The 14,628-nt window shown below is 38.4% G+C and overlaps 1 protein-coding gene across 1 annotated transcript in view; it reads right to left on the bottom strand.

The window, feature by feature from the left end:
- Positions 1 to 2,925: 2,925 nt before the first annotated feature.
- LOC308679986 (nuclear factor 7, ovary-like) overlaps positions 2,926 to 14,628 on the bottom strand; it is a gene marked incomplete at both ends in the record, with an annotated part of 32,880 nt that continues 21,177 nt past the window's right edge. The window contains one exon of the mRNA XM_081347860.1: positions 2,926 to 3,413. Within this exon, the coding sequence (XP_081203986.1) occupies positions 2,926 to 3,413 (488 nt within the window). The remainder of the gene's footprint in view (positions 3,414 to 14,628) is intronic.

Genomic DNA, 14,628 nt, shown 5'->3' with positions numbered 1-14,628 from the left:
AAATCATACGTTTGTAGTCTATATATAGCGGAACTGCAATGCTTGGGTCTGAACTCCTCATTATTATAGCTCCACAGGCCCCTTTTCTACCCCTTTTCTGATGTGCGTCTGAGAGCAACTCGTTTTGGTGCGGCCTCTTTAAATACAATTGAGACACTTCATACCCCGCCCCCTCTCCAGGTTGCAGATGTGACACTCGGTTCAACTCCACCCCATTCGGCCATTTTTGTAGTTTGATAGCAGAGATACGATTATCTAGCGGCACAGAAACTTTTTATTCACACGTTATTAACAAAATGTCAACAACAGAAGACTTGTCCAGCCAGCCTTACATGTTCGAGCCAGAGTCGGAGCCGGAGCGAGATGAAAATGAAGACGACGAACCTGCAGAACAACGTCTTCATATGGATGTATCGCAATGGTGTGTTACTGTATTTACACATGAAACTTTGGTCTTCCGACCTTTTACCACCGTGTCAATTTATTTTGATTAATATGTGCGACTGAGACACAGGAGAGAGAGAAGAGAGAGAGTGCGCGCACGCGACCGGGTCTCTCTCTCTGCTCGTTCTTTCAGTTAAACATGCGCCCTGTCACAAGCGCGGCAGTTACGGTACGGACAACTGGAATGTTATTAGAAGAGGAGTAATGATAATTCCGAAATTTCTTCCGTGACCGGTGAATGTAGCTCGATCGGCGTAGAATTCCGAGTTGTTCACACCATTTATAAGTTTCCGGAGCCAATTGAAACGATCCTTTAAGTATTCTGAGATGGGCTGCAGAGAATTGTAGAGCCATCTCAGGGAAACTAGTGTCATTCAAAAACAGCAAAAACCAAAAAAGACCAAAAAGCAAAACCGGCCAGTGGATACGTGACGACGACAAGACCAGTGACGACCAATGCGACCTACACAACAATTTATCGGTTTAACTACGTTAGCCAGAACCGGTCCGTATCAGACCCACAATCCACACAATCCACAGAAGGGAAGGCTACCCAACCATACCAAGGATTGACACCACAAAATGATAAAGAGAGGGGAGACTCACAGTATCAGATGTCGCGAGGGATATGAGGATAGGAATGGAGAGGGCTCGTAGCCGATCAGTGTGACAGGATCACGGCCAGGTCAGTTATCCAAGAACTTTTGAGCGTGTAAATAGTCCAGAGAATAGTCCAGAGAACAATCCAAAACGTGTTTCAGAAGTGTAAAATAGTCCAGTGAATAATCCAAGAAGATCGATTCCAAGAAAAAACATATCCAAAAACAGACGTAACAACAGTAGACAAACAGGTACCAGCGTGAAGCGGCAGCACAAGCGCGCCTAGCGTTCTCACACCGGAAGTGAATGCGTTTCAGTGTACGTAAGTCACAGTGTACGTAAGTCGTGGTCACTTGATAGAGGAGTCAGACCAAGACTTCGGTGCTCAGAACTCAGTGTTTATTTCAACATTTCTCTTATATGACTCGACATCGTTCCACCCGATTACATTGTGCATCTCCAACCATAACATCTCTTTCTCCTTTTTTTCATGTTTTTTCTCTTTTCTTACGCTCGCGATAACTCGCACCATCTAACTTTATTTAAACCTTCCCATTTCAATTCTTATAGTATCATATTTTGGAGCGAGCTCTGCGTTTGAATGTATCATATTTTGGAGCGAGCTCTGCGTTTGAATGTATCATATTTTGGAGCGAGCTCTGCGTTTGAATGTATCATATTTTGGAGCGCGCTGTGCGTTTGAAAAGCAAAACGCACCAAACAATAGGCTTCATGTTTTTATATTGTAATCAATATATTTTTCTCTAGTGTAGTTGTTACTGAAATCTTTTGGAAGACTTAATTTATTGTTTTTATTATTTTATGCAGCACTGCACGTAGCCTATGCCTACAAGGCACAACAAACCTGGTGTTCATTATTGTTGGAAACATTTGTGTGTGTGTGTGTGTGTATTCTGTGAATTTTAAAAATACATTTTAACCAGAAAAATTGAAAATCTATTCCCAAAATCGTGCAACCCTATATTTTTTCTTGATATCAGTATGTTCACAGTTTTTTTTTTTTTTTTTTTTTTTTACAGGGCCCAGATACAAACACCTTGGAAATGAAAGGTATGTACAATGTTTTTAGGAATGGCACAAAGGTGTCTGTCTTTCTATTATTGTTTTCATTAGGGTGCTTTTTGTTATTTGTTGATTATCTTTGGATTATGTTATGTTGTAAATAAATCCAAACAATCAAAAAGCCATTCTTTTTTAAATCTCCTCATTCTTTGTGCAAGGTTGCTCAGAATGACAGGGCCTGATAGCTCCTGAAATAGGGTCATTAGGGAGTGTCTTTGTCTTTCTCAGGTGTGAAAGGCTTACATATTAATGAGGTGATCATGCCCCTTCGCATAAAGCTTTCTCACACAAAACACTTCTTACAGTTTTAAATCAATATATTGTCTTCTCTGAATGAGCAGTCAGGGTGATTTTTACATAGTTTTGGAGCAAATATTCTAGGCTACGTGATACAATTTTCAAAAGTCTCAGTTTCATGAGCTTATTTCAGTGACAATTGTTTTTTGTATTTTCACAAACCACGCATAAACGTCATTATCTCAAAAGTACAAACTTTTACACAAATGCTGCTGACATATTATTGTACCAGAGTTTGTGCTAAATACAGTGTAATCACACTTTAGCCATGAAAATGTCACAAGTAACAGAAATAAGCACAAATGTCAGAGCATGTCAGAACACCTCCAGGCCCAGAAAACACCTCAGACACCAGAGGGTTAAGTATACTTCATAAAATTAACGGCCCAATCACAGCCACCGTACTGATACTCAGATCAACAGCACTCTTACTCATGAGATATGGATTAAATATTGGAAACATGATGAAAGCAGGAAGATCCAGATCTACAGGAGTGACGTTTACTGAATACTGACTGGTAAAGTCATCAGGGAGTCATAACAACTGAAGAATGGAAAGAGTGTGTGAGTGAAGGTGGTTGTGAATGTGTGTAGATGTGTGTTAGTTACAGGATCAGAGAACGACACTGTTCCTCCGTCATAGTCAAGAGTCACTCTCACACAATCAAGATCCTGATTAACACGAAAACCAGAACCTGGAGTGCATCCATACTTCACACACCAGACATCAGTGTTGAAGAAAACGGTTCCCTTCTTCTGGTTTGATGCTGTAGTTACTCCAAGAGTCCAGCGTTGATTCTCTTTAACCTCCACATCCCAGCAGTGTGTTCCTGAGTTAAAACCCTCTGAACCCAGAACACAGGGATAACAGTTAAATCTCTCTGGATTATCAGGAAGAAGTGGATTGTTCTCGCTGTATCTCACACTGGTCAGATCATCAGACAGGACGAGACGTGGATCTGCAGTGTTTGGATCCAGAATCACAGGAGCTGATGAGACACAATCAACAGAAGCTTTTATTCTGATCTTCATATAATGATCAACAGTGAACCCAACACAGATTATTATGAATTATGACACTCGTCCTGTTGATCAAACACATTTTCCTCTGATCGCTGTCAGTGCTGTTATTAGTTTCACACTCGTTTTTATCATCAGTGTTTAACGGCATCAACTACACACATTAAATATGGGATTCAGACATTTGTGTCCATCAGGAGAAACTGATACTTTGGGAAAGTTAAAATAATAAATCAATGAGATCTGTTGAGATTTCTGCTGTAGATGAAGAACTGTAAGTGTGTGTGTGTGTGATCTTCAGCAGCATCTGATCATCTTCATTTTATTGCCTCTTATAGTCTGTGCATCAGTTTAAAACAGTTTATTCTGGCAGTCTGTTGTGTTTGACTAACTACTTATGTTGGATTGAGAAATTATTATTAGTGGCAAAGCATCACTATTGTTCTCTTGCAGACTAATTATTATTCTTCTGGACAAAACTTCTGTGCGCTACTACTCCCGCAGCGTTTGTTATAGTTATAGACCCATGACGTCAAATCATGCAGATTATTGAGGAATGGTGAGCTTTATCTTTTATTAGCGATCAGGGGTACGATGGCTAGAAATTGGGCGAAAAAGTCCTATAGACTTTGGCGGGTCATAGCTCCAAGCAAAGATTAAACGTGTTTTTTACCACATTTGAAGAGGCTGGCAGGCTCTGCTCAAAGTTACCCCATAGACTTACTATGGTGAAGGACGGCCCATGAAACGCATGTGTTTCTCCTACTATGGTAAATTGCATAGGGATTTTGTCAAGTCAAGTCAAGTCATCTTCATTTATATAGCGCTTTTAACAATGTAGATTGTTTCAAAGCAGCTTTACAGAAATAAACGTATAATTTAAGGTAACAGAGAATGTTTTGGCTTTATAGCGGTTCTTTAATAAATTTATTTTACAGCTAAAGTTAGTTTTGATTGATTCGCTTCCGTCGCAACGATCATTTGTCATTAAATTAGGGGCCGCCAAGACGACACCATTCTCTTTACACAAACTTTAAACGCGAACCTGTGATAAACGCTGATGGCATTCACATGCACATTAAGAATTGGTTCTATAGTTATGTGCATTTGAATATCTGTGCACAGGTTTGTTATTCCCTACAAACCAAGCCTAAACAAAGTACTGGTGTTTCCTTATAGTTTTGATTCAGAATTTTATTTTATTTTATCAATTCGGGGTAGATACGCAGATTGAGTTTTCCCGACGACGCTTTATCTGTAGAGTGGTAAAGGGATCCTCCATAGGGAGAGACTAGTTGGCACTTCAGCACTGCGTTGGCATCGGGTCCAGGCGAAGGGCCTTCGTCAGATCTGGATACGGCCTGGATCCGGCAGGCTGCGGGAAGACCTCGGGATAAACAAAGACACTAAAATTAGCGTAGATGCCATTCCTCTTATGATCTAACGAGTACATCAGGATTTATGGGAAGTGTTCCCAGTTCCAGCTGACCTAATCTATGCAGCCTAACACTGAATTATAGAAGTCTATAATGTATTATGTGAATGCTATGTCAAAGAGATGTGTCTTTAATCTAGCTTTGAACTGACAGAGTGTGTCTGCTTCCCGGACAATGTTAGGAAGATTGTTACAAAGTTTTGGTGCTAAATAGGAGAAGGATCTACCGCCAGCAGTCGATTTTGATATTCTAGGTATTATCAACTGGCCGGAATTTTGAGATCGCAATAGACGTGACGGACTATAATGTGTTAAGAGCTCGCTCAAGTACTGCGGAGCTAAACCATTTAGTGCTTTGTAAGTCATCAGCAATATTTTAAAATTGATGCAATGTTTAATAGGGAGCCAGTGCAGTTTTGACAGAACTGGGCTAATATGGTCATACTTCCTGGTTCTGGTAAGAACTCGAGCTGCTGCGTTTTGAACCAGCTGTAGTTTGTTTATTAAGCGTGCAGGGCAACCACCCAGTAGAGCATTACAATAATCTAGCCTTGAGGTCATGAACGCATGAACTAATTGTTCCGCATGTGTCAATGAGAGCATATGACGTAATTAAGATATATTTTTAAGATGGAAAAATGCGGTTTTACAGATACTAGACACGTGACTTTCAAATGAAAGATTGGTATCAAAGAGCACACCCAGGTTCCTAACCGACGATGAAGACTTAACAGACTTAACATCAAGTGTTAGACAGTATTCTAGGTTATTATGTGAGGAAGTTTTTTGTCCAATAATTAGAATCTCTGTTTTTTCAGAATTTAGAAGTAGCAAATTACGAGTCATCCAATTTTTTATATCAGCTATGCATTCTGTTAATTTAGTGAATTGGTAAGTTTCGTTAGGTTTTGAAGAAATATACAGCTGAGTATCGTCAGCATAACAGTGGAAGCTAATTCCATGTTTCCTAATGATATCTCCTAAGGGTAGCATGTACAGAGTGAACAGCAGCGGTTCTAGTACTGAGCCTTGTGGTACGCCGTACTGAACTTGTGATCGATGATACATCTCTTCATTTACTGCTACAAACTGATAACGGTCAGATAAGTATGATTTAAACCATGCTAGTGCAATTCCACTAATGCCAACATAGTTTTCTAGTCTATTTAAAAGAATGTTGTGGTCAATGGTGTCAAACGCAGCACTAAGATCGAGTAACACTAATAGAGAGATACAACCACGATCGGATGATAAGAGCAAATCATTTGTGACTCTAACGAGAACAGTTTCAGTACTATGGTATGGTCCAAATCCTGACTGAAAATCCTCGCAGATATCATTTCTTTCTAGAAAGGAACACAGTTGTGAAGATACTGCCTTTTCTAGTATCTTTGACAGAAAAGGTAGATTCGAGATCGGCCTGTAATTGACTAATTCTGTAGGATCAAGTTGCGTTTTTTTAACAAGCGGTTTAATCATAGCCAGCTTAAGGTTTTTTGGTACGTATCCTAGAGACAAAGACGAATTAATGATATTAAGAAGAGGATCTATGACCTCTGGAAGCATCTCTTTCAGTAGCTTTGTTGGTATAGGGTCTAACATACATGTTGTCGATTTAGATGATTTAACGAGTTTAGTAAATTCTTCCTCTCCTATAGCAACGAATGAATCAAATTTTTTCTCAGGGAGACTACAATGCACTGCCTGATGCGATACTGTAGTAGACGGTTGCATAGTTATAATTTTGTCCCTGATATTATCAATCTTATAAGTGAAGAAGTTCATAAAGTCATTACTGATGTGCTGCTTGGAAACTTCTGTGTTTGAAGCTTTCTTTTTCATTAGTTTAGCCACTGTTTCAAATAAAAACCTAGGATTATGTTTATTTTCTTCTAATAGGGTTGAAAAATAAGCAGATCTAGCAGCTTTTAAGGTCTCTCTGTATGCAATCGAGCTCTCTTTCCATGAAATGCGAAATACCTCTAGTTTTGTTTTCTTCCAGTTGTGTTCCATTTTTCTGGCTGCTCTCTTAAGGGCCCAAGTGTGCTCGTTGTACCACGGCGTTGGACTATTTTCTTTAATCTTCTTTAAGCGCAAAGGAGCAACTGTGTCTAAAGTGCTGGAAAAGAGAGAGTTAAAAGTTTCTGTTGCAATATCAAGTTCTTCAAAGCTATCCGGGATGCTGAGATGATGAAACTGATCAGGAAGATTATTGATAAAGCAATCTTAAGTGGCAGAAGTGATAGGTCTAACATATTTGAAACACGGAGTTGGCTTTGCAGCCTTGGCTAAATGAAGTTTACACGAGACTAGATAATGATCTGAGATGTCATCGCTCTGCTGCAGAATTTCAACGGCATCAACATCTATTCCATGTGATAATATTAGATCTAGAGTATGTTTACGACGATGAGTAGGTCCTGACACGTGTTGGCTAACTCCAATTGAGTTTACAATGTCTTTAAATGGCAAACCCAATGCATCTTTTTCATTATCGATGTGTATATTAAAATCACCAACAATTAGTACTTTATCTGCAGCCAATACTAATTCTGATAGAAAGTCCGCAACTTCTTTGATAAAATCTTTATGGTGCCCTGGTGGCCTGTATACAGTAGCCAGCACAAATCTCAAACGTGATTTATCATTTATACTATATATTTTTACATTAAGCACTAACACTTCAAAAGAATTATATTTAAAACTTCTTAGTGGTTTTGAAAATATCACTATAAATTATAGCAACTCCTCCCCCTTTGCGTTTCAGACGAGGCTCATGTTTATAACAGTAATCTTGCGGGGTGGACTCATTTAACCCCCTGAGGTCGGCAATCACGCCGGCGTGATCTGCTCGTTTTTTTTTTTATATCAGTGCAAAATACTCTGTTGATTTTGATTTTACATACTTGTGTTTTACATCATTGAAAACTGTTAAATGTCTTCTTTTATTTGTGTACACTCATAATAAAAACAAAATGTTGTGTTTTTCGTAAAACAAAGAAAATAAACATCATGCGCGTTCTGCCGTCTCTCTAAATGTGAAACTCATTCTGAAACGCGACAGAAAATGACCTGTAACTCAGCGAATTTTTGTCACACAGACTTGAAACGCATGTCTATACAACGCTTGGAATCTCTATTTTTAAAGTATGTAAATTATATAAAAAAACAAATATTCTATTTTTAAGTAATCCATACGAAAGCAGCGGCATGTACAGTTTCTCAAACGCGCCCTCATTAAATTTAATTTGAACACGCCCACGCGCGCACGAGCTATTGACATGCAAATGATCCATGCGGAGAAACGCAGACCTGTAAACGCCCTCATTACCTCAAAGCAAAGAAGCAGAGACTTCGTAACTTACTCCTCTCTGCTTTTCATCGAGAGTTTGGAAGACTGTAAACTGTGCTGTGCTGTGCTGTTTACCTTGAATTTACCTCGGATTTACCTGAGAAGAACGCAATTTGAAGATGAGACGATTTTTAAGGTAATTCAGTGATTGTATACATGTTCGACATGAGGATGTTTTTATATTCTATAATAAAACACAGCATGGTAAAAGTAGGCTAGTATATATATATATATATATATATATATATATATATATATATATATATATATATATATATGTGTGTGTGTGTGTGTGTGTGTGTGTGTGTGTATTCTGTACATTTTAAAAAGCTATTTTAACCTGAAAAATCTAAAATGTATTCCCCAAATTGTGCAGCATAATTTCTCTTGATATCAGCATGTTCACAGCTGTTTTCTTGTTGTTGTTGTTTTTAGAGGAACAAGATGCCACTGAATAAGTTCTGCTGACTTCAACATTCACATAAGTCTCCATACATGAACATGCTAAAGTGAAAAATCAAACACCATGGAAATGAAAGGTATGTACTATGTTTCAGGAATGGCACAAAGGTGTGTGACAGTTCAAGTCTCTGTCTTTAGTTCAGTGTGTTAAATAATGTGTTTTTTTGTCATTTGTGTATCTTTGGATTATGTTGTGTTGTACATAAATTAAAAACAATCAAAAAGCCATTCTTTTTTAAATCTCCTCATTCTTTGTGCAAGGTTGCTCAGAATGATAGGGCCTGATGGCTCCTAATAGGGCCGTTAAGGAGGTTCTTTGTCTTTCTCAGGTGTGGAAAGCTTACATATTAATGAGATGTCCACGATTCTTGCATAAAGCTTTATCACACAAAACACGTCTTACACATTTAAAATCAATATGTTGTCTTATCTGAATGAGCAGTCAGGGTGATTTTCACATAGTTTTGAAGCAAATATTCTAGTGTCAAAAGTCTTATGAAGAAATAATCAGTATGGTTTTCATGAGCTTATTTCAGTGACATTTTTTTTTAGTTTTTTTCACAAACCACGCATAAATGTTATTATCTCAAAACTACAAACTTTTATATACTTGCTGCTGATATATTATTGTAGCAGAGTTTGTGCTGAATACAGTGTAATCAGATTTTAGCCATGAAAATGTAACAAGTAACAAAAATAAGCACAAATGTCAGAGCATGTCAGAACACCTCCAGGCCCAGAAAACCCCTCAGACCCCAGAGGGTTAAAGCAATGTAATCGTTTGGTTTTAGCCAGGTTTCTGTCAAACACAGCACATCTAGCTTATTATCTGAATCATATCATTAACAACAAGTGCTTTTGAAGTAAGCGATCGAATATTCAGCAACCCAAGCTTTAGCATTTGCTCATCTGTATTATAGCTGTTTTTTATTTGTTGAACATCAATTACATTTTTAACCTTAGATGGTTTTTTTTGAATTTCCAAATTCGGGGAACAGACACAGTCTCTATATGATGATAGCTAGGTGAAAGAGGCTCTATGTGATAGGATTTATCTGACCTGGGTGACGCGAGGCCGCTAGCAGACGGTCGGTTAAGCCAGTCTGTCTGCTTCCTGACCTGAGCCCCAGATTGTCATGTTTGAGCTCTAAGACTATGTGCCATATTACTAGAGAGAAGAGCAGCACCATCCCAGGAGGGATGAATACCATCTCTTTTCAACAGGTCAGGTTTGCCCCAAAAACTTTTCCAATTGTCTATGAATTCTATATTATTAAGCGGACACCACTTAGACAGCCAGCGATTCAGTGAACACAATCTACTAACTATCTCATCACTCCTGCGAACAGGAAGGGGGACAGAGCAAATTACAGTGCTTGACATCGTACTTGCGAGTTCACACACCTCTTTAATATTCATTTTGGTGATCTCCGACTGGCGGAGTCGAACATCATTAGTGCCGACGTGAATAATGATCTTAGAGAATTTACGATTAGCATTTGCCAGCACTTTTAAATTTGCTTTGATGTCAGGCGCTCTGGCTCCCACCAAACATGTGACTATGGTCGCTGGTGTCTCTATTTTCACGTTCCGTGTGATCGAATCACCAATTACTAGGGCACAATCAACAGAATTCTCAGTGGGTGTTTCACTGAGCGGGGCAAATCGATTTGTTATGGTAATCGGAACGGAAGAGTGTTTTTTCTTTTTTTTTCTTTTTTTTTTTTTTTATTAATTATGCATCACATCTTATTCACATATTCAACATTTTTTACATCTATCCCCCCCTTCAAGAGAACCCCACCCCCCCTCCAAAGTTGAACATGCAGCACAGCATTCAGTCACAGTCATGGTAGAATATCATATGGCAATGGTAATGACAATAATTAACAATAGTATAAAATTAAAAGATAATAATAATTAAAAAAAAATAAAAAATAAATAAATAAAAATAAGTATACATTACAACAATTAGGAGATAAGATAGAAAGTAAAAAACAAAACAACCAAAAGTAGTATTACAAACAGCAAAACTTCTCCTATAACATTTAACTGTTATTCCTTGGTCTGGGAAGCACCTTCCAAAATATGTCAGATATTCTAGGTCCTACATAATCAAGAAATGGGGTCCATATATGATAAAATAAACCAATTTTCCCTCTGGACCAGTATGTCAAGTATTCCATGGGTAAAAGTTCAAATATTACCTTATGCCAGTCTAAAACTGTAGGTGGTTTATTTGAAATCCATTTCAACAATATAGCTTTACGTGCAGCATATGTTAAAACATTCCACAATTTTTGACAATGTGATCCTTTTATTTGTGGGTGTGGTAATCCCAACAATAAACACACTGGGTCCAGGTCCAACTTCTTATTAAAAACCAAGTCTAATTTCAAAGCCACTTCTACCCAAAAATCCTGGATATGCATACAGGTCCATACAGTATGTATAAAGCTACCAACTTCCCTGTTACATTTCATACACAGAGCTGATTTCCTTGGGTCCATCTTATGTCTGAGTTCAGGTGATATCTGAAGGCGATGCAGTAACTTAAATTGTAATTCCTTCGCTCTAGTACACATGGATATGCTATTAGCATGCTCCCATATGTCCGCCTCCATAACTTTATCTATTACCGCCCCAAGGTCCTGAGCCCATGTTTGAATAATTGTATTATTAGTCTTAATGGACTTATAAAAGGCCTCATAGCATCGCCTTACTATAGCCTTATTGCTATGTATTTTGTATAGTAGTTGCTCAATTGGTGACATTTCCAGAGTAAATTTATGCCGAATTGGATTCTGTATAAAGCTTTTGATTTGTAGGAACCTAAGAAAATGTGTGTGTGATAAGTTGTATTTCAGTCTTAGTTGGTCAAATGACATCATTCTGTCCCCTTCAAATAAGTCTTTCAAAGTTGTGATACCAGCACTTTCCCACAGAGCAAACCCATTATCTGTCATGCCAGGGAGAAAATCTGTATTTCTTCGTATTGGAGTAATTGGAGATAAAACATCTGTTCTCTTTTCCCATTTCTTAATCATGTCCCAAGCCTTTAGTGTGGATTTAACAATGAAATTACCCTCTGCAACCTCTAGTTTATTCCGATTCAGGATAAAAGGGAGACTAGCTAATTGTAATGGCTTACCTAAATTATATGCCTCAATATCGAGCCAGACAGAGTCCGAGTCACTCCGTACCCAATCTACTAGATATCGAAATTGGGAAGCCACTTGATATAGTCTAATGTTGGGAACTGCCAAACCCCCCTGACCCGATGACAATTGCAATTTTGTTAATTTAAGTCGTGGTCTCTTGCCATTCCATATAAATGATCTGAACCAACCGTTAACCGTCTTAATAGTATTATTATTTAGTACGACTGGGATCATTTGGAATTTGTAGAGCAGTCGTGGTAAGATATTCATCTTAATTAAAGAGATTCTTCCCAGCATTGAGAGTGGTAAAGAAGACCATCTCTCTAGGTCATCATGGATGCGTTTAAGCAAAGGCTGAAAATTTGCTTTAAACATCCTTTGCAGCAGAGGAGTAATACATATACCTAGATAAAGAAAACCTTCTGTTGCCCATCTGAAAGGTGACAAGCCGGGGGGAAGAGAGTGATGCACCCGACCCAATGGCAAGGCCTCTGACTTACTGAAATTTATTTTGTAACCAGAAAACTTACTAAACTCGTTAATAACAGTAAGGACTAACGTAACAGATATTTCTGGTTGCGTGATAAACAATAGAACATCGTCAGCATACAGAGAAATCTTATGTTGCCTATGATTAATCGATATACCATGAATAGAAGGGTGGGTTCTAATGGCTTCTGCTAGTGGCTCGATTGCGATTGCAAACAGCAGTGGTGATAAGGGGCACCCTTGGCGAGTGCCCCTTCCCAAAGCAAAGTAGGGAGAGCATTTACCATTTGTGATGACAGACCCTACTGGGTTATGATAAAGCAGCTTGACCCATTCAATAAAATCTTTACCTAAATCAAATTACTTGAGTGTGAAAAACAAAAAATCCCATTCTATACGGTCAAAGGCTTTTTCTGCATCCAATGACACTACCATACCTTTAAGATTATTTTGCTGACACAGCTGAATAATGTTAAGTAACCTTCTAACATTATTACATGAGTTCCTTCCAGTAATAAACCCTGTCTGATCATTATTAATGATAGTTGGGAGGATTTTCTCTAGTCTTAAGGCTAGTATTTTAGATAAAATCTTAAAGTCTAAGTTTAGTAGACTGATAGGTGGGTAGGATGAACACATATCCGCTGGTTTATCCTTCTTAAGAATCAGGCTAATGTTCGCTTCTGTAAGTGTTTTGGGAAGAGCTCTCTTCTCGAAGGAGTCATTAAACATGGCAAGTAGGGGCTTCACCAACAGCGGCTTAAAACATTTGTAAAAGTCCGAGCTAAAGCCATCAGGGCCTGGAGCCTTTCCTGATTGTAAAACACCAACAGCTTTAGCTACTTCTTCCAGTGTTATCGGTCCGTTCAGTACTGTCTTTTGTTGGTCATTAGGCTTGGGCAGATTCAGATTGGAGAAAAAGCCCTCCATAAGTCTGGAAGACCCTGCTGGCTGCTCACTTGTATATAACTTTGCATAAAATTCTACAAAAACCTTATTTATGCCATTGCTATCCAGTTTTGCCTGCCCCAAGACATCTTTAACTGAAGATATGTTCTGAGAGATAGGTCTATTCTTAACCAGGTTGGCTAAATATTTGCTAGGTTTGTTACCAAATTCATATAATTTCTGCCTTGCGAATCTTATAGTCTGCTCTGCCTTCTGAGTGAGCAGTGAGTTAAGTGCTGCTCTTGTGGAAAAAGTTGTTTTAAGATTAGTATCCGTAGGATTCTGGTTATATGCCCTCTCACACTCAGCTAGCTGTAACTCCAGTTTCCGTTGCTTTTCTTGACACTTCCGTTTTGTGCTTTTTTCATAAGATATTATCAAACCGCGTGAGTAAGCCTTACAAGTCTCCCACAAAATAGAAGGAGATACATCAGGTGTATTATTACATGAAAAGAATAGCTGAAACTCAGTCCGAAAAAAAGATATAAAATTTGGGTCATACAACAGATGGTTATTAAACCGCCATTTACTTGATCGTTGCTGGGCCTCTCCATGTGAGAACTTTAAGTAAACCGGGGCATGGTCCGATATTGTAATGCTCCCAATATCACAAGATGAAACAGAATACAACATTGCTTTAGGGACAAACAAGTAGTCTATTCTAGAGCTACTTTTATGCACTCCAGAGAAGAATGTGAATTCTTTGTTGTTTGGATTGAGTGCTCGCCACACATCCAAATAACCTAGTTCTTCACATACATCAGCGGTTGCTTGCGCCCGTTTAGTAGGGTTAGTTCTTTCAGCAGGTAACTTATCAATGCGAGGGTCTAATATGCAATTTAAGTCACCACCAGCAAATGACTGAGCACAGTCCAACTCCGCTAATTCTGAAAAAGCTTTTGTAATGAGAGCAGGAGGATGACCTGGTGGAGCATAAACATTTAAAATAGATATATTTTCGCCAAACAGGTGTCCTTTTATTGCAACATATCTTCCTGCATTATCTTTAATACAGGATTCTAGCTTAAAAGGAAGCCGTTTGTTAATAAGGATGCAGACTCCTCTACTATTGGACGTGAAAGAAGAAAAAAAAAACTTGTCCCACCCATTCCCGTTTAAGTTTTTCATGTCTTTTAGGTGTGTTTCCTGCAGTAGGGCTATGCCAACCTCTTCTTTTTTTAGATACGTCAATATTTTTTTTCTTTTCACAGGATGATGTATGCCTCTAATATTCCATGTACATACCTTAAGTATAGAGTCAATCATAGTGGTTGTAAAGAATTAAATAGAGCGAGGATTGGTTGTTGCCTTAAGTCTGTATGCATTATACTATCCAT

Source organism: Scardinius erythrophthalmus, assembly GCF_964197995.2.
Source record: "Scardinius erythrophthalmus genome assembly, chromosome: 19".
NCBI lineage: Eukaryota > Metazoa > Chordata > Actinopteri > Cypriniformes > Leuciscidae > Scardinius > Scardinius erythrophthalmus.
This window is presented reverse-complemented; position numbering and strand designations above follow the sequence as displayed.